We start from the raw sequence: 20,172 nt of genomic DNA, 5'->3' as shown, positions 1-20,172 counted from the left end.
TGCTTTGTGAGGGCTTTGCATGGCAGCAGGACATGCCTCAGGCTGCTTGGCTTAACCATCCTCTTTTTGTGCATCTAAACACCCCCAAGGGATGGGCAGGAGGGAAGGAAAGTCATTCTGTGGCTGGAGGCACCGGTGGAGGTCGGCTCTGGGAGCTGCTGGTGGTCTCCCTGGGTTCCATGGGGCATCTGTAGGTGAGTGAGCGAGGGATCCTCAGGACTTTGCTTCTCCCCTCCCTGTGGTTCTGGTCTTACCCTCTGGTTTTGCTTGTGCAGGTTCTGACACACGTGTGTGCTCAGATGGATGAGCGGGGAGGAGAAGATCTGTTTCCATTGACCTGCTGAAAAGCAACCTTTCATCTCAAAGGATCATTTCACCATCATTTCATTAGCTTTTTGCTTTGATGATCATTGACAGAACACTTCGTGGAGCTGTTGGGGTGGGAATGGGGGAGGACACCGTCTGCATACCTGCAGAGATTCAGAGAAGCAGGATGCAGAGCTGTGTGTCCAGGTGCAAGGGATCTCGTGTGGAACAACCCAACCAAGGGATTCCTGTGCTGTTGGCATGGATGCGTGCTAGGTTGCTGCTTCTAGGGAGCGTGCTTGATGCATACAGTGATGTCCTTCTGCTTTTAGATTGCATGGCAAATCACAGCTCCAAGGGCACATTGCTGGAGTAGGTTTCTGACCGCCCTCTTCACACCCTACTGGGAAATCAGGTTTCATATTTAAGTCAGTCTCGCCCTTCATACGTGGGATCTGTGAGCGATTCCTGCAGCTCATCAGCTCCCACTGCTCGTTGTCTAAACTTGTGCCTTATCACCCATTTGAGATCGCTCATCTGAGTGTTTCCATATTTCATCCGCTCAGAGCAGGCAGCTTAATGAATTGAGAAAATGAGCAGAATTTGGGATGTTTAAAGAGACCTTCCATCCATTGCACCAGCTGCATGTCAGCAACACGTCCTTTTTATTGGCTGAGCAAAACATCTCTGTTTGTCCATGACTCAGTAGTGTTGGAACGCGGCATCCGGATGAGTCCAAGGCTTCAGGGAGTGCTGTGCGTGTCAGCAGGATCAGCCCATTGATTGCAGTGCAAATCAAAGCTGCCAAAAAAACTGTAAGGAGGAAAATTGGGACCTCTGGGCCGCCTGGTGCTGCAGGCAGAGAAGCGTTGAGCCCTTCCCTGCACTCATACACAGGCAGCAGCTGCTTGGCTGAGGGGTGAGGCTGAGTGTGACTTGGGTCTGGCAAGGAGCTGAGCTTTTGGAAGGGCTTTGGAAGGGAGAAGGGTGGAGATCGAGCGTGGGAGGCTGATGTGGAGTGAGTGATGGGGTGGGTGGTTGTGGTAAATGAGGGGACTGAGCAAAGGGTTCGTGTGGGAGCACAGCAAGCCCCTGGGAGGTGGTGGGTGGGGAAACGGAGAGATGGTGCAGCTCTGGGAGGAGGGAGGGATGCATCACCTGGAGCAGGTGGTGGAGGTTTGTGTATGGAAAGGAGGGCAAAACAGAGCTGGTTGCTGGGATGTGTAAATGCAGCTGGCTCAAAATAGCTGGGAAGTGCATGAGCCTCTCCCCCAGCTGCATTCTGCCTGCTCTGCTAGCAAAACTTCCTTTATTTGCGGCCAAGGTGAGCTGCAGGCTGCGGTCAGGAGGGATCGATCGGGGTGTGATGGATGTTGGGAGCAGAGATGTACGGGTGCTATAGTGCTTGTGGCAGGGCCATGGAGATGGGCTGCTGTGAACCCATCCTGCCTCACTGCTGCATGCACCAAAGGTGGGAGCTGGGGGGCTTTCAAGGGACGAGGCATGGTGTATTTGGGCACGCATCTCTGCTAATAAGAATCAGAAGAGAGACTGTAACCGACCTGCAGGCTTCTTGCCAGCCTGGGCTGCTGGGTTCTGCATCACTTCTGTAATCCCCGTGCTGCTCACAGGTCTGGATGGGAGTCTTACCTGCAGGCTGCAGGTGGAGGAGCAGGAAGGGCAGTGATGGTGGGTGTGAGGGCATTGGTGGTGGGTGAGCTTTTCCCCATCTCATTTGTTCTCCTCATTTCTGTTACGCGTTGTGTCCCTCTGTCTGAGGTCACCATGCCCTCTGTACTGTTGCATGGTGATTTTTGGCTCCCGGGTTGCAACTGTGGTGTTTAGGGTGAGAGGTGACAGCCTTAAGCTGTGCCAGGCGACATTCAGGTGGGGCAGTAAGAAATATTTCTTCCCTGAAAAAGCGGTGATGCATTGGCACAGCTGCCCAGGGAGGAGGGGTCACCATCTGTGGAGGTGCTCAGTGTGGAGATGTGGCACTGTGGGACACGCTCAGTGGGCACACTGGGATGGGTTGGGGTTGGACTTGGGGATCTTAGAGGTCTTTTCCAACCTTAATGATTCTATGAGATGCATGATAGCTCATCAAACTCAGCAGCCCTATCTGCATCACTGCAACAGGAGGAGGAATCTGAGGCTCACAGCGTGCCATGCAGGCATCCCTGTGCTGAGTGCTTTTGTGGCACGTGTCACAGCTGTCTGTCAGCATGAGGTGCCCTTAGCAGTGGGCTGGGCTTGTGCTTCAACACAGTGCTTCATCTTTTCCCCATCTTCAGTCCAGCTTCAGTGTGGTGTAGTTCCATCTTCTTTTTATTTATGGGCTGAACGACGAAGCAGGATTACAATAAAAACATCTTTAAACTTATTTCCAGCTCATTTTGGAGTTGCCAGCTCTACTGATCATTTTTACGAACTGTCATGAACATTAATGAAATTTTATGAGCATTTTGCTCAGGACATTGCAAGATGATTTTTTTTCCCCCCAAGATAAGTCTGGAGGGAGAATTAGGTCTGTGTGAGCTGGCTTGGGATCTGCAGGTGTCTGAACCTCCCCCCCTTCCCTCTTGCCTCTGTCCCCTTGCCTTTCCCTTCCCTTCTGTCATCACAGAGCCGTAGAAGGTTGGAGTTGGAAGGGGCCATTAAAGGCCATCTGGTCCAACTCCCTGCTTTGAATGGGGACACCTGTGGCCAACAGGGACATCTTGCCCCTGTCTGATGGGTGACATCTTCTTGGAAGGAGGAGATTCCAGCAGGGCAGGGTTGATGTCTGAGGACAGAGCGAGGCTGGATTTTTTTTTTAAACTGGTTTTGAAGACTGGAAGCAATATAAATGTACCCAAGGGATCCATGGAAAGAGAGGCAGCCGTGCTCTGAGCTTTGCTTGCTGGAAATCCTGCTCGTATCTTGTGCATAGGATGCAAGATCTCCTGGGTACAGCATGGTCCTGTGGCTGTGGATGCACTCTGTTAGCACTGATTGGGTGCTGAGTGCTGTGTAGCCCCATGCCCACCTGGTGCTGCACGGTGCTGTCGGGCACGTGGCAAGCTACAGACACTGATCTCCAGGTCAGTGCCAGCTCTGGGGCTTTGCAACCTGTAGGAAAAGTTGGAGATGAACTACAGAAACGAGGACGGGGAACCAGAAGGCATTCCCAAGCCTCCCCAGTGCTTTGCTGGTGATGGGGATGGGAGAGGCGTGCAGGAGGTGTGCAGGAGCAGCTCCTTTGCGCAGGGCTGATCTTCCCGTGTGATGGCACAGTGGCTGGCAGCAGCTCAGCTGCCTATTGTTTCACAGCTACAAACTTCCCCCCACCCCCACCCATTCCTTTTCGAGTCGCCTGATCGCGGCCTCCAAATCCTTGACCCAAATCCTGCTGCGCCCAGCTTTAGGGCTGATCCTGCTCTGCCTGCCACGGCCAGCGCCTGCCAGCTGGGAAGGTGTCCATCAGCAGGATGCTGCCATCCCAGCTGATAAGCAGGGAGGGGGCAGAGCTTTCCCTGCTGACTCAGGAGCCCCAGGCTTTCCCCTGGTGCTGGCACTGACCTTGCCTGGCAGTGCAAGGCCACGCCAGGGCACTGCTGGATGGGAAAGTGCCCATGCAGTGCTGCTCATCCTGCGGTAGCTCTGTGGAGCTGGAAGGTGGGGAGCACCTCCAGCAGTAGGAAGGGCCCTTTTTCTTTGCTGGAAGCTGGTGTGCTGATAAAGAGCAGCAGAGGATCTGTTTGTCTCTTAGGGATCCACTTTGCTGGATGCGCGCAGGGTTTGGAGGTGGAGGGTCTCTGTTCTGTCTGCTTGCAGGAAATATGTTTTCTTCAAGGGCTGCCATGTGCACATTGCTTTGGAAATGGGTGATGAGTTTTAGTTTGGGGGTAGAAAAATGTGAACTACCAACAAGAGAGAGCTCAGGGCTGTTATTTCCCCCAGTCCCAGCGCTGTGTAGCTGCGCTGTTACATAAGGTTGTTTCTCGCAGCTGTAATGATGCAACAGTATTTATAGACCAGTCTGGGTTTTCCTTTTAATGGCTTCCATAAAAAGCTCATTATGCCCCCCCTGCACAGCCCTGATTTACATGCCCTCCCCATCCCCACGCTGCGCTCTGACACCGCTCTGCTCCCATCGCGAGGACAGAGCAAGGAGGGGAGAGCGGCCAAATGACCAAACCACCTCCAGCTCTGACAGATGCTGTCTGCTTCCTTGGAGCCACGCTCTCCAGCATCACTGGTGCTCCCAGGAGGGACTCAGTGGTACAGGAGGATGGCACAGCACAGAGCCAGGGGATTGCTGAGACACAGCCCTGAGCCTGAAGGAGATGGGGTGGGGGAGCCCTGCGTGCTGCTCGGCTCTCCCTGCCCCAACCCATGCTGCCCTGCATCCCTCCTTTTGCATATTGGATTCTTTATTCTTTATTAGAGGGAGGGGCAGAGGGCTGGGACAGTTTTATGGCAGCGGTATCGATCGGTAAAATTTAATATAATCCCTGCAGTTACTGAGTGATCGTTAAGGGGATGGAGAGCCGGTGAAACATATTTAAAAAGAAATATTTTTTGGTTTTATTTCCTCCTAGTGCTACTTCTCAGAGTCTCTGCTCCCTTCCAAACCCGGCATCGCTCCCCTGCTCCCCGTCCCTTGGAAGACACCCATCTGTTTCTTACCTGGTTCTCCCCACTTGCCCTGCAGCCGATTGAAAATCAGCAGAAGGCCAGTAGGAGAGCATGGCTCCCTCCATACAGCAGCTCCATCTGTAGCTCTTTGGCTGTAGCACCTCGCTGGCTGATGCCTCCCACTCTCCCCATGCCCACGTGCCGCCCCATGCAGACACTTGGTGAGGTTTCTGTCGTTGTTTGGAGGGCTGCAGTGCACCAGGAGGCAGCCACTGTTGGAAAAGATGGAAATTTTGGCCCAATTTTGCCCTTTCCCTGCCCTCCCACTCCGTGCCATCGCTCTTTGCAGTCGCTCAGAGCACTGCATCCCATCCCCAGGCCCCGTGGGCGCCTGGCTGCCTCCGCTGGCTGCGAGGGCTGCGACACTGATTTATCTTTTGGTTAATTGTCTCCATCCATTAGTCTCCCCATCCTTCTCCTTGTTAAAGATGCAGCCGCTGCTAATCTCCGTAAGTAAAACACATTTAGCAGGCGTCGCTCCCAGCCCGATTGTGGCTCAGAAGCAGCTGAGCATCCCCAGGGTGCTGTGGGTACCCCCCATCCTTGCCTGCTCCCCTGCTTAACTTCACAAGCACTGCTGGGCAGAGAGTTCTGTTGCAGATGTTGCTCAAAACAACCAACCACCCAACCCTGATGTTCCCAGAAGTCACTCACAGAAGCTAGTGGCATGCCTGGTACCCTCAGCCTCCTCCTGATCCATTGGTACCCCCACGAGGATGGCTGTGCATAGCAAATCTGATAGACTCATCCTTCCCTGTTTGCACTGGGGCTCCGTGGGGAGCACCTCCCCATGCAGGCAGCTGCTCTGACAGCCTCCTGAGTGCCTGTTCCTGGAAGCACTGCAGCTATCGAGTGACTGCTGGTGCCCCATTACTGTGCCATTACAGAGCCTCATCAGAGCCACCCGTGCTGGGGAGACGGAGGGCCAGGCAGTGCCATTAAGCATAGCACAGCAGCCAGAGCCTTCGCAGAGAGCATTAGCGGCGGTTTCTTTTCCTCCAGAGGTAATTTTTGCAGCCATTAGTTGGCAGCGTGTCTCAGTGCTGCGTTTCCCTGGGATGCACGGCGAGCTTCTGGGCAGGGAGAGCCTTCATCACCGTTTCCCTGCGCTCCTGGAGGGGGGATCTGCTGCTCCCATTCATTAGGATTTGGAAACTGCCCAAGCTTTTGTAATTACCCAGCTCCTTCTCCTTCTTGGCAGCGAGGCAGAGCCCGGTGGCAGGCCAGGGTTCCCGTGGGATGGCAGCTTGCAGCAGCCTGGGGTGTTCTTTGCAGTGGAGAATAGGCAGAGGCATGGCATACAGTATGTTTGCTGGGATGGTTCCCTTCTGAGGCTCTGCAGAACGCAGCAGTAAACATCACCGAGACACCGACAGTGACCTCAGGTTTAGTTCAGTGTGAGCTCTGTGCCACGTGGTTGTCCAGAGTTGGCCTTAGAGATGTCCCCAGCACTGCTGCCTGTCCCTTAGCTCTATAGCAGGAGGGACAGCCCGGTGAGCACAGCATCCCATTCCTTCCTCAGCCATCAGCACTCGCTTGTTTTTGCCCCTTTCCCACCCCCACCCTTCCTGAACGTATCCTGCTCTGTGCAGCTGCTCAGTGCAGTGTCACAGAACCAGGACGATGGGTTCAGATAGAGAACAGCGTGTCAGCTGTGATTGGAAGTGACAAAAGGAGTTCAGCTAGGCTGGGTTCACTGCTCAGATGCGGGGCTGGGTGAAGCTCAGTTGTGGACTCGAGGCTGCTCGTGCTAGGAGTGCATTGCAAAGCTAAAATAGCAGGAATACCTGCAGATCAGAGCTCCCATCATCCAGGAATGGGGGGTTATGAAGCTGTCAGCATCACTGAGCCACATCCCAGCGAGCCCAGAGCCTCTCCCTGCAGCAGTGCTCTGGGAGCTGAAGTGCCCAGGCTCAGGGTGTGCACCTCTGCTGCTCACAAACACCTGTGTCACCACGGCCCTAAAGCATTAATTACCCAAACCCCATGCAAACCCAGTATTGCCATGGCAACCTGCAGCCCCACAGAAGGCTGTTTGTCTCCTCCTTGACCTTTCGGGAGATGTGTATCTTGCTCAAGCCCCCCTTCTCTAATCCGGTTTTTAAAATATAATATTATGCTACTGGAAGGGATCAGACCTTTAATCTGATTGTGTGTGCATGTGTGTTTGTGCATGGGTGGGGGGAGCCTGCGTCGGCAGCACCAGGCAGCGAGACAAAGGAGAGCAGAGCCCTGTGCCCTGCTGGGCTGCAAGTGAGCACCTGGGGGAGGATTACAGCCTTCTGTACAGATGGAGAAATCCTCCACGTGGCTCTTTGCAATCCCCTCAGTGGGGCTCCTGCCTGTGGGGCTGCGCTGGAGTGGAGCTGTAGGGGTGATGCTCTCCCAGCCGTTTCATTTTTCCTTCCAGGGAGCCTCAGTTGCTGGTCTTGTGGTGCTTTAATGCTTGCCAGGACAAGCAGCCAGGTTTCAGGTGCTGCTATCCATTGTCATCCCTGGTTTTGGATGTTAGTATTGTCACGGATTTGACCAGATCAATCTATGTCCGTGACAGGGGCGACAGGCCTCTGCCCTCCCCCCCCCCCCCTTTACCCCAGTCCCACAAAAATGGGAAGGAAGGAAGGGAGGAAAAGAACAGCGGCAACAATCTATGGAGGAAAACTTATTTTACTATAATATTGGAATACAAGATAACACAATAGATACAATTTAATTGCAACTGAGATTAATAAATCAGACAAGATGAGAGAGAGAGATCCCGGGACCGATTCAAACCTGAAAAGCTTGGAACGGCTAGGAAAGCACCTCCAGCACCCACTGCAAGGCAGCAAGAGAGCGCCCCCCCCCACCCGGAAGGGCCAGATCCCGTGACTTCTGTAATGTACAGGGATAGGTAGCTGGGATTGGGGCAGTGACACTTTAATGCCCCGTACACTACATGATGTTTTGATGTGGAATACTGAAACCCAAAAACAAAACAAAACAAAAAAAACAAACAAAAAACATAGAACCATGACAAGTATCCTGCAAACTGGATTGCGAGAAGGGTCTTCAGTCCTGTGCTGGCTGTGTGCGCTGCAGCCCTGTTCTGTGCACGGCAAGGTTGCAGTGAGTGAGTCTGCTTGCAGGGCTGCCACCATCCCTGGGGCTGCTCAGGAGCTGTGGGGATGTGACACAGAGGCTCACTGTGACATGGGTTGGCGTTGCATATGGGGATCTTGGTGGTCTTTTCCAGCCTGAATGGTGTGATTCTGGGGTGAAGGTTGGAAGAGACCACCGAGATCACCAAGTCCAGCCACGAAGGCAAAGATGTGAGCACAAATTACCAGCAGCCAGGGTGAGCAGGATGGAGCAATCAGGGCCCAGCTGGCCAGAGGGAGCTGCCCTAGGGCCAGCATTGGTCAGCTGGGTGATAGGACCAGCTGTGGGCCAGCCCTGCCCAGGTGCTGCTCACTGTGCATCAGTGCTGGGCAGTGTGCAGTTGGCTTTTGGCAGAGGTGAGTGCTGGGGGGAATTTTTCCAGGAGCTGCTTTTTGTTGAGAAACACCGTTTTTGGGGGGTTTTAGGGCAAGTGGAGCTGGTGGCGTAGGGCTGGTGGTGGTGGGGATGGGTTGGTGTAGGGCAGGGCTGAGTGGGAGGATGCTCTGCTGGCTGCAGGGGGACAGAGGGGGCACCTGGAGGACTGAGATTCAGTTCCAAGTTAAGCTTCCTCAAGGTTGGCTTTTTTTATATTGTTACTTAATATTTTTTTTTCTAAAAGATGTTGGGATGGAAGCAGTCAGTTGGGCTTTGCTCATTGGAGGTCTAAGAGGATTGCTGGTGAAAATGCTGCAAGTTTTCTGTCTCAAACAGGCAGGGGATGGCAGAGTGTGCTCCCAGCACACACGAGTGCTGCAGAGCTGCTCCTGGGGATGGTGCAATGTGCTAAAAGCTGTCTGATCCTATGTGCTCTGCTCTGTGTTGTGTCCCTTTTCCCTCAATGTCACCTTTGTGTCAGCTTTGTCTTCTGCAGAGCCATTGGGCAAAGCTGCATTTTAGGGATGGCCATCAGCCCTGCTTGGGGCGTGGGTCAGGTCTTTTAGGTGTCCCTGCCAGTGCTGGGGTGTTGATAAATGTGATGGGACACCTCCTAAAAACATAGGTGGCTTTTGGGGATAAAAGCTTAAGATTTGGTGCAGTTTCCTTCCCTGTAGAAGGCAGCTGTGTTTCAATGTAGGCAGAAGCCCATTCTTTCCATAGGAAGGAATAGGTTGGTGTGTTTGGCTGTGAGAGGTGCTCATTGGGATGCAGGATGTTCTGCCATTGCAAAGATGTCACGATCCTATTTTTCTCTCCCCCTGCACTCCTCTCCTCCACCCCTTCCCGAGCGTTGTGCTGATGGCAGCGTTTATCTGCATTTGTCCTCTGTCCCTGACATCCAGTTATTGATTGGCGTGATTAAAAAGAACTGATAATCACTTCGCATTAATCCCCTAAATGACTTAAGACACCAAAACATTTGCATAATGCATCTTAAAGGTGGCAGCTAAAAGAGGATAAGACCCAAAAGTGCTTGGCAAAGGAGAAACGGGCTTCCCACTCACCTGTGGGCTCGTTTAAGTCATGAGCCTCCTGCTTGCATAAGGAGCAATCCGTGCGGGTTTAGCGGAGGAAGACGCACCGGGTGCTCAGCAGCTTTGGGATTTGAGCATCCCTGAGGATGCCGGGGGGAGCAGCAGGTTGGAGAACCTCTCCAGTCTGCCTCACCATGTGAAAATCTGGAGCCAGACGCCTGCGGAAAGTACCTCTGTCTAGAAAGACTTTCTGCCCTAAACTTATCTGATTAGCCGGCAGCTAGACGACAGATTAGCCCCGGTTTGTGCACTGGGCTGAGGATCTGGTGCTGAGAGTGGGCTGAGGGAGGGGAAGAAGGGGATCAGAAGGGGATATTTAAGGGCAGGCGGGAGCTGGGTGAGTGCAGACCATGCACCCTGCGTGCAGTCCGGCTGCTCCCAGGTGAGGCCATCTCCTGCAGCAGGAGCGGTGGCCATGTGCTGTGTGTGGCAGCACCGGGCGGGCACGCTTGGCACGTGAGTAGGGCTGGGGGGCTGCACTCCCCCGTGGGGCATCTTCCTGCAGGGAGATGGGTGAGGAGCAGCCCTGCTGAGCACCTGCTGCTGGGGAGGTGGAGGGGGAGCATTGGAGGGCAAAGGGAGGCTTGCAGCTCTTCTGTTTGCGTTTATGGAGGAGTGTTTTGCAAGAGCTTGGCTGCACTGAATGTCTTTCTGAGTTTGGGTCCTTCTCCATAGGGAGGAAGCCAAAACTGGTTGGACCCAGCCCGCTCCTCAGCATTCTGATGCAAGGAGAGGAGCAGATAGTGCTCCAAGGGCTCTGTAGATAGAGCTGTGCCATGTGCTCTGAGTGCTGCACGCGTGCAGATCCACGGTGGGCTTCTCTCTGAACAGAAGAGCAGTTTCCAAGCAAACAACGGTGCGTTCCAGCAGCGCCGGAATGGAAAATCTTACTTCTCGAGGATAGAAGGGATGGCAGCTGATAGAAAACTATCAGTTCTCTCCGTTCAAGTTTCCTATGAGCGCTGGGACGGAGCTGCAATTCAGTTTTTCCATCCACGCGGCCCACGCACCTTGTGTGTATCTGGCACAGCTGACAGCTGGCGGCCGCTCAGCCCTTTACGGGAAGCGTTTTGCTCTCCCAAACCAAGGGGGGGGGGTGATTTGGGAATGGATCCCAAGGAGAAACCCACCCCCCCCCCCCCCCTCAGGTTGGGGTAAACCTGAGCTGCTCACGCAGGCGTGTGCACGCGAAAATCAATTACGTGGTGGCAAATAGGATTTCCTTAACTTGGTGCTTTTCTGCTCTGTTGCAGCCGTGATAACGACCTCTCCACTATCATCTCCAACCTGCATCAGAGCCGCCAGCTCGTTATGCCAGAAACCCAGAGCCGCTGTGAATTCAAGAGGAACAGCGTGGATGTTGGCTTGGGAGCTGCAGGTAAGCGGCCGGAGCCGGTCCTGCTCCTTCAGCCCCAGATTTGTGCATTCCTTGGGACGGCTCTGTTCTGTTCTCTTTGTTGTTCTGAGCGAGCTGTGCGAGGTTTCGTGGTGTTCTGGGTGGCAGTGAACGTGGAGGGGAATTCTCGGGGATGTGAAGTGCTGCAGTGTTTTGAGATCCCTGCGTTATCCTCACGTCCAGTGGTCTGTGTTAAACTACTGCAAATCAGCTCGTGCCAGCAAAGTGCAACGTCCCCGGGGCTAGCATCAAGTGAAGCAGAAAGGCCTTGCAGAGAGCGTGGCTTGATTTGTAATTTCATTAATCAGAGGCTTCCCTGCTTCTCCTCCTGCATGAGGCTCCCTCCTGGCTGGGGCTGCACGGGGGGTTGTGCTGTCTGCAGAGCAGCCCCAGCAGCTCCCCCTCCTTGCTGGCACGGCTGAATCTCCTTTTCTCCTTCATTACACAGCTCTGAGAGGCAAACTGGCCGGGGAGATAAGTTGTTCCTTGTGACCTGCCTCGTGTCTGGGTGTCTCGGCTGACCTCGTGTGTTAGAATGGTCTTTTAATGTTGTTTGCTTCACAGGGACACGGCTGGCCCTTATCAGTGCTGCTGAAATTCTGAGATCCTTAACATGCCAGAAATGCAAAGCGTACTTCTCACTAAGCAGCAGCAAAGATGAGAGGCAGAGGTCCTCATTTGTACTTGCTGGAACTGTTGTGTGAGGTTCTCCCATTGCAGGAGAAGGAAGAAATGCACAGCTGAGGCAACGAGGACAGCAATGTGAGCTGGAACTGATGCTCACACCATTCCTGGTGTGCTTGTAGGGCAGGGTGAGGAGCCTAATGTGGGTGCACTTGGCTCTTGGGCTGAGCAGAGGGCAGTGCAAATGGAGGAGGTTTGTTTATTGCAGGGCCAGTGGGGCCAAGAAGAGGATCGAAGTCAGCAGGGTTGGTTGGTTTATGATGAATTCTGTGAGAGCTGCTTGATTTATGGTTGAGACCATGATTAGAGGCAGGGCTGTAGTTCTGAACAGCGTGGACTGGGAAAGCAGAATTACTGCTGGGTCTTGAATGCTCTTTGCAATGTAGAAAGGGACTGAAACTGCTGGGAACAAATGGCACGTGTTAGTTCTGGGCTCTGCAGGGTAGGGCTCAAGCATCTGCAGAAGTCTGGATCAGCAAAGCTGAGAGCTGCAGGGCCTGGAAAATGCATTTATAGTCAGAAATGAGAAGGGTGCTCTTGCTGCTCTGCAAGGCTCACGGGGGACAGGTGATGGTTGTGCTGCTGGTGCACACCTTGTGCTGCTCTGAAGTGCATGAGAACAGCAGGGCATGGAGAGGCAGATCAGCCCACAGTAGGGCAGGCAGAGCTCTGCTTCCCGCCTTGTCTTTCCTGGCTTCTTTGCTAGACCTCTGTTTGTACAGATTGGGGATGTAGAGCAAGGGAACTTAGCTCTCTTCTCTGCTGTTCCCCTTTGATTAAAATGATACCCAGCTCCTCTTTGGACATCAGGGTTGCGTCTGCATTGGGCTCCCATCCATCTCCTCCTGCTCTGCCCTGAAACTGACTCTTATTTTAAAAACAAATAGATGATCATCATTGAAAATTGAAGCTCTCTAGCAGAGATGCTGAAAGTAAGGCTGTTCCTGGGTGGAGAAACCTGGAGGTGAGCTGTGATGATTGGGTGATACCCACAGCCCCCATGCTCACTGGAGATGGGGGGATGCTCTCCCCTCTCTTGTCCCCGTGGGTTTTCTGCTCTGTTCTTCCCTTCTGGTGCTCGCTGAATGGCAGGATGTAATATGCCAAATGGAGGAGGAAAGGAAAAGTACCTCGGAAGGGGGTCTTAATGGAGAGAAGCACCCTGCAATGGGTCCCTTCCAACTCTGGGTGTTCTGTGGTTCTCTCTCTTCTCTCCCCAAGGTTATTTGTTCCTCTGTTTTAACACTCCTGTCACACCTTTCCACTCAATGCTCTGCCAGGGGGGCGAAGGAGGAGAAGTTTGGGGAGGGAATGGAAGCAGATTAGCATTTAAGAATGAGTCTGGGGGCTTTGAGGACTTGTGGCTGGTGTAGCCTCCTGCCTCCCCTTCCTTGGGGCTGCTTTAAGGCACCAACCTGGAGCTTTCATCTGCAGGGGAGGGGAGAGGAAGGGTTGGGCCCGGGGATGTTGTGGCTAATGGTAAGAGACAGCATCCCAGAGGCTGCGTGTCATAATGAGCTGGGATGCAGCCGTGTTTTCATTTAACAAAGCAAAACAACAACAGCCGAGCTGCCTCTATTGAATTGTTGCCTTAAATTGAGCAGAAAATCATCACCACATGGACAGCTGGGAGCTGGATGCCCGGGCACCTTGGCTTGCAGGAAGGCCGGCTGCTCACCTAGGCAGTGGAAGGGTCTGTGCTGTGCCTGTCTGGAGGCTTGTCTGCCCTTTGTGCTTTCTTCAGGTTCCTGTTTATTTCTTCTGAAGCCCAGCAGGAGGCACCCAGCATCCTTTGGAGGTGAAGGCCCTGGGAGATGAAGCAAAAATGGCAAAACCTGGTGTGGAAATGCTTGGCGTTGCCTTTTGCTGTGCCTTGCAGGTGCAGCTGCAGCATAGCTTTGGGCAGGGGCACCTTGATGCAGGGTCACAGCAAGAGGCTTCCCCACAGCAGCCCAAACAGCTGTATATAGTCAGCAACTTTTCCTCCCTCTCCTTGCAGCTCTGGGAAGAGCGAGATGATCCTCCTTCCAAAAATAACCTCCCTCTGCTTCCACCTCCGCTCCCAGGTGTCTCACAGGCAGCTGAAAACAAACTGTCAGCACGGTGGCATCTCCCTGCTGCTATGGATGTGTGTAGGGATGTGTCGGTTCCTACGCATCAAATCCACTCCCTTGTCCTCCTGTTGGCCCTTCCCAGCCTCCCTCCATCCCCGGGCTCCTCAGCAGAGGGCAGTTGGATGGCTTTCCCCCCCCCCTGGCAGCTGAGAGCCCCTTCCTTGGAGCCAATCAATGGAAACCTTCCCACCCCAGTGGGGCTTGGCAAACATAGGATCAATAAGTTATTAGCACCATTCTGTCAGCTGTAATGTGGAGATTGATCGGGGCCGGGGCTCCTGCACGCTGCCTGGCACTTCCTCAGCCTGATAAAGATGACAGATTAAGGGAATAAGAAAAAGGAATTAAGGAGTCTGGCTGTCAGAGCTGTCATGGTCTGCAGCGGCGCGGGGCTTTGCAGGGGTTGGATGAGAGCAATTGGACATTTAAATGGTGCTGAGGGCACAGCACTGCAAAGCCAGCAGGTCCCCAGCAAGCCCGGACCTCCAGCCCTGCTTCCTTCCATGCATCTCTTCCAAAAAGCAAAGGGGGGATTCACAAGTTTGCAATTGCTAAACAGCCTCTCTGCAGCATATAAAATGAATCCAGATCTCTCTCTTAAGTGCAGTATATCCTCTCTGTGAGTGTTTTCCATACTATGAATATTTAGCACCTTTTTATGGCACGGTGCACGCCGTAAAAGGGAATTTTGCAGGGAGCTGGGAGACCTGGGAACATCAGTGTGCCTTCCTTATTAACCAGCCCCATTCCAGACAGGTCAGAGGTTGGCTCAGCCCTGCTTCCTTCCTTGGGAAGGGAAATACCGGAGCAGGTTTTGGGGCTGGGCATGGGGAGGTGGGAAGGAGCGGGATGCTGCCTGCATGGTGGGAGGAGAGGCAGATGGCCAGTGAGAGCTGAGAAGGGGGATCCAACCTAGGGGTGGATGGAGGATGTGCTGGGCGTTGGGAATCCTGCTGCTTTGTGCTTGAGATGGTGACACGGGTCCGTGCTGTGTGACACACGGGTCTGAGAGTGACAGCTTGCAGCTAACTTCAAACAACAGCCAACAAATGGATGTGGAGAGGGAACGGAGCGTGGGGAGAACGCGGTGCGGTGGTGCAGAGTTGAAGCCTGCTGCTGCCGTGTCCTCAGGGCCGTCCAGCTGACCTGCTGCTAGAGGATGCTGCCTTTGTTTTGCTGCTAAGTGGCAGAAACCCTTTGCTCCCCTTTGCCTGGCCCTCCAATCACTCCCATTTCCATTCTCCTTGCCCTCTGTTAAAGGACAGCCCGCTCTTCCCATGACCTTGCGCTGCGCTCTGCCTTTGTTCCATTGATCCCTGCTGGCAAAGGCTGGGACCGGCTTGCTGCTCCTCCTGCCCGGCCCCTCATCCCATGGCTGCTGCTGGGAGCAGCCCAGGGCTCTGATACTGGTGGGGAAGGACATCCCCTGTGTTCCTGCTGGGCTGTCATTCACATTGCGCTGAGGGATTGGAGAGAACTGAGCCTGTGGAGCTGCTGCCAAAGCATCGTGGTGTGGTTCTGGGAATTGTCATCTCCTGGGGTTGGGTTTGATGATGCTCTGTGGGGAAGCCTAGAGCTGAGCTTCCAGCCTGCCCAGCTGCCTTAGGCTCTCAAATCCTGTTGTCAGAGCACGGTGACTAGAAAAAAAAAGCATTTTCATTTCTCAGTCTGCATGGGGGTGTGCAACGTCACCTACCCTGCCCTGATAGCAGCGCAGTCCTGCTGATAACATCCTTCCCAATTGGGCTGTTGTGGAAGGCAGGAGGCAGAAAGTGGAAAAAAGAAAGGAAAGGAAAAACCCACATGGGTTTGCTGCCTGCTGGCCAGGCTGGGAGAAGTTATTTCAAGGGTGAACTGAGGCAGGAGGAGTGATGGGATGTGGAAGGCAGCCAGGGCTGATTTGTGGCTCCGCACCTGGGATGTGAACTCTGGCCGGCTCCATCCTCCCGTCTGTTCTGCCATTACTGCTGTTTGATGGCAGTTATTGGGGCTCTGCTGCCAGCTCGGTGCTGTCTGTGCTAGCAGGTGGGTGGTGCAGGGGGCAGCCTGTGCTGCTGGAAGCCAGGAGATGCCACTTGTAGCTGTGCAGAGCTGGGGATGCTCCTGAGCTGCAGCGTGGTGCTCAGTGCCAGGGGAAGTGCAGCCCCAGAGCAGCACCTGGGCCCACCCAGGGACTCTGAGCACGAAGGACACTTGGCTTGGCTCACAATGTCACCTGGAATCTGCTTGCTCATAAATAGCACCGTGGGGCTGTGTAGCCTTCCCTAACGAGTGCACGCTGCAAGCTGCAGCAGCGTTGCTTGCAGGTGCTCTGTGTGCTGGCTCAGATGCTGCTTGTTTGTGAGCTCTCCTCCCGAAGATGCTGCATCTTTAACAAGCCCTTGATAGATGAGGATTTGATGCTTGCAGTGACAAACAGCCTCTTCCTTCCTGCCCATATGCAACATCATGCTTTCAGTTTCCCCAGCGTTATTATGGGAGGCTATCGATTCGGAATCCGTTTGGGGATGCTGTAATTGTGTATTGGGTATTTGGTTCGTGGGGCTGCGCTAATGCAAAGGGCTCGAGCGTTTCCGAGGGGAAAGATTGCAGAGGACCTTGAGGTTTTGAAGAGGAGAGAGAGGGAGGGAGGAGGGGGAAGAGAGAGAGAGAGAGAGGGAGAGAGAGAGACACGGTGGTGGTGGGAAGAGTCGCGGAGCTGTTGTGCTTTTGGCGTGTTGTTTTTTTTTTGCATCGGGGCATGAAAGGAGTGGAAGCACCGGGGGGACAAAAGGCAGCAGAACAAACGATGAAACTCAGTAAGGAAACGAGGCGGGTTGGGGATTTATGGCTGGAGAGCGTGGCATTGATCAGAGCTCCAGCAGTCATTACGCGCTTTGGGGCTGCGTGATTAGGAAAGCAGAGCGCGGCTCTCGGGATGATGATTTTTCTTACTTTAGGGCTTGGTTTGGTTTTTTGGGGGGGTGGTTTTTCTTTTTCCTTTGCCTGTAGTACACGTGAGCGCGCGGTGGAGAGCAGCAGAGCCCCCCCCCCAGCTGCTTCTGCACGGGGCAGCCTCTGACACCCAGCTCTCATCTCTCCTAGATGACATTTTAGGCAAGAGAAGAGTATGCTCTCCCAACAGCAGCAGTGAGTGCCCGTTAGAGAGCAAGAAAGCCCGAAGTGAGTCCCCAAAGGGTAAGTGCCACCTCCCTCCGCCCCTTTCTTCTCCTTTCTTAACTTAATTGAGATGGGGGGGAGGCTTTATCTCATCAAAGGGGGGGGGAATCGCCTCTTAATGAGAAGGATGGCTTTGCGGTCTGCAGAGCAAGCTGCAGCTTCGTGGTGGGTTTGAGGGGTGTCTGCTCTTCAGGCAGAACGCCTCGATTACGTGTTTAATATAAAAGATACGGCGGGGCTTATCGTGCTGGCATCTGCTCCCTTAAAGGGAGGATGGGGCTGCCTGGCTGCTCGCCTGGCAGCGTTCCTGCAGACATGTGATCTGCAGAAGGTTTCTCTTTTAGAGGGGATTTAAAAATGTGATTTGTTCCACGGCTCCTTGCTGCAAAGGCGATTTGAAAACTTTCTTTACAGCCAGCAGAGTAATGGAGCCTGCAGCTAATGAGTTTGTCTCCGCGTTGCCTAAAGGAGGGCGTGCAGGCCGCTGGCTTGCAGGCTTTGTTGTGAAGTTGTGCCTAATGAGCTGCCAGCAGTGCCCACCCCATCTGCAGTCCCCTGGCTGTGGCAAGGAATGAGAGCTGTCAGGGCCTGGTCCTCTGGAGGTGTGTCCTTGGAGGGGGGGGGGTCCTGCAGGCTGAAACCTGACGTGCTGGTGTGTCTGGATGTATTGTAGGTGATGGTGCCTGGTTTGATGGAATGTCCCTCTCTGCTGGTGATTCCCTGTCCCCACGTTATGGGATGCTCGTGTCACTTCTTGCAGCGTGCCAGATCTTTTGTTTCACGTGTCCCACCTCCCCTGTGCTCTCTGTTCCAACCAGGAGCACCTTAGCTTTTCACTGAGAGGTGCAAAGGGGGAACCCTGTATGCTGCCCTTGGCTTCTTCTCCTTTCATCACCCACCTGCCCTATTGCTGTTGCATTGGGATTCTCCTCGGAAGAGCCCAATGGATGGATGGTTTTGCCACGGGAGCAGTGCTGTCCCATCCTCTGCCTTCCCACTGCCCCTGTAGGGCTGAGCACAGCCCTGGGCTTTGCTCTCAGGATCCAAATGCTCCGGGTGACTCAGGCAGGGATTCCCCCACTCGTTCTGAGAGGGGTTCCCAGGAAGCCTGACATAAAAGCAAACTTTCCACTCCCACTTCTTTTCTCAGAAAGTCTTTCCCTGCCCTTTGCAAGACAGGGTGGAAAGTCTGAGCTGAGCTGTCTGGCAGCCCCCATGTTCCCTGGTTTGTGTTGTGCTCGAGCACAGGGGGCTCCCCAGCAATTCTTGGCACCTGGCAGGTGTTCTGGGCCTCAGAATGGGATGGAGATGCTTTCTGAGTCTCAGTTTGCCCACTCTCTGCCACGTAAAGGGGCCGAAGAGGGGTTAGAAGTGTCTTTGCATCCTGTGCCACAGACTCCATGGGCTGCCGATGTGGGATTTGGGACCCCAACTGTTGGAAGAGGGAAGGTGACCCCGTGTCATAGCCAAGAGCCAGAGCCAGCGGGCCAGTCCTTCCCTGGCCCAGGGAAAAGCACCTGTAGGGCTGGGAGTGTTCCCAGCAGGGCAGCAGCCCTCCCTCCACCATCCCTCCCTCCCCTGGGATGCTCAGGAGGAGCCCTGGCGGTGCAGCAGTGGCTGTCAAGCAGAGCAGAACGTTCTGGCGTCTCATATGGAAATGTGAGCGTGTAGGGCTGGCAGGGCATGGGGGGGAGGGGGTGACAATCCTCCAAGCTGTGAAGGGAAGGCATCAGGCAGCGTGCCTGCCTGGCACTGGGGGCACAGTGTGGGGCTGGGGGCACGCTGTAGGGGGTCCCGTGGTTCTCCTGCCCACCTTGTTGCTGGGAGTTCCCCCATCACGGGAAGGGTTTGGCCCTGGAGGAGATCCGAGATAAAACCCACCACGGAGGGGGAGAAGGGTAATCACTGTGTGTTGCTTACAGTAAACACAGAGCTTCTGTGGTTTCATCTCCTCGTTGCCAGCCTGGGTGTGATTATGTTGGCCTCGGGGCGGTGGGGCTGCGTGCACAGACCCGCAGCAGTGTGTTGTGTGTGCTCCTGCACTGCCTGGCTGTCCTCACTGCCTGCCGTGGGGATCAGAGCTGGCAAAGGGGAAGAAGATGCAAGAGCAGCCATGTGTGGGCATGGGCTGCCCGGGGAGGGTGGAGAGGTTGCCATCACTGGGGTGCTGAGATGTGGCACTGTGGGGGGGGCATGGAGTGGGCAATGTGGGGTGGGGATCTGAACGATGCTGCAGTTCTGTGGTCGTCTAGGTTGGTGTCCTTCCAGTTGTGTATTGTGTCCTGTGCTAAAGACCGGGATCTGTGTGTGCTGCAGCAGTTGTGGGTGTTGCTGTGTGTGAGCACGGCCGTGGCTGGAGGCCAAGCCATGGGTATGCACACGCTGGCACCTCATTGGGTTCTGCACGTGCTAGAGCTAAAGGGGAGATTGTCCCAACACCAAACCTTTCTGTCCTTCAGAAAACTCCCACACGCCTCTGCTGGAGGACTCAGTGACTCAGATGACCCCAGAGGAGCACTACAGGCGCATGATGTCGGCGCTGAACGAGCACGGCACGTTTGAGGAGCAGCAGCAGCAGCGGCTCTACCAGCTGGCCAACAGCATGGCAGTGCCCAGCCACGGAGGTAGGGCTTGGGTTTGCGGTGGGGAGCTCAGGTGTTGTCAGATGGGCTGTTCCCAGTCTGCTGCGTGTGGTTGTGGTGCCATGGGATGCCCTTTGCTGATGGGCTTTGGGACGTGGTGTCGTTAAGCATCGACAGCGTGAGGTCAGAAGGTTTGTGCATGCAGACAAAATTGGTGTCGGTGGCCTTTTGCCTTAATGAGAGTTAGGTGTCCTATGGCTTTACAAACAATTAAAACGTGTAGATGTAGCTGAGATGCAGGGAAATGCTGCAGTCGGTGGGACAGGTTGTTGCATGGTGTCATCTCTTGAACTTAGTGGTGTTTGCATCCCCAGGGCTCATTCTGGTCACCAGCAGTGGGGGCTTCCCAGGTTGCACGTAGGTTGCAGCTTCCAGCACCAAGGAGCTGGCTGCAGGCCTTCCCAGGTCTGCTCCTCTGAGGTGGAGTTGGGTGCTTAGGGACAGCAGGGGACCCCTGGTCCTGCTTTATTCCATCCCTGCTTTGTGCCCTGAGCTGGGGCAGTGTTGTGTGGGAGGAGTCCTGCGGTGCCTGTTGGGTGCTGCATGGCAGGAAGGGTCACTGCTGGGTTTGCCATCAG

The 20,172-nt window shown here is 54.4% G+C and overlaps 1 protein-coding gene across 1 annotated transcript in view; it reads left to right on the top strand.

Annotated features, from left to right (window-relative positions):
- The window catches only part of LOC122190943 (sterile alpha motif domain-containing protein 11-like), a gene marked incomplete at its 5' end in the record, with an annotated part of 29,627 nt that extends 9,869 nt beyond the window's left edge, over positions 1-19,758 (top strand). Inside the window, 3 exons of the mRNA XM_042891098.1 lie at positions 10,853-10,977; positions 16,878-16,970; positions 19,412-19,758. Coding sequence (XP_042747032.1) covers positions 10,853-10,977; positions 16,878-16,970; positions 19,412-19,701 — 508 coding nt within the window. The remainder of the gene's footprint in view (positions 1-10,852; positions 10,978-16,877; positions 16,971-19,411) is intronic.
- Between the last annotated feature and the right edge of the window lie 414 nt (positions 19,759-20,172).

Source organism: Lagopus leucura, unplaced genomic scaffold (genome assembly GCF_019238085.1).
Source record: "Lagopus leucura isolate 7727_CA_CO unplaced genomic scaffold, USGS_WTPT01 147-6_obj-0_obj, whole genome shotgun sequence".
Lineage (NCBI taxonomy): Eukaryota > Metazoa > Chordata > Aves > Galliformes > Phasianidae > Lagopus > Lagopus leucura.
The sequence above is the reverse complement of the archived record's forward strand: the minus strand, read 5'-3'. Positions and strand labels throughout refer to the sequence as shown.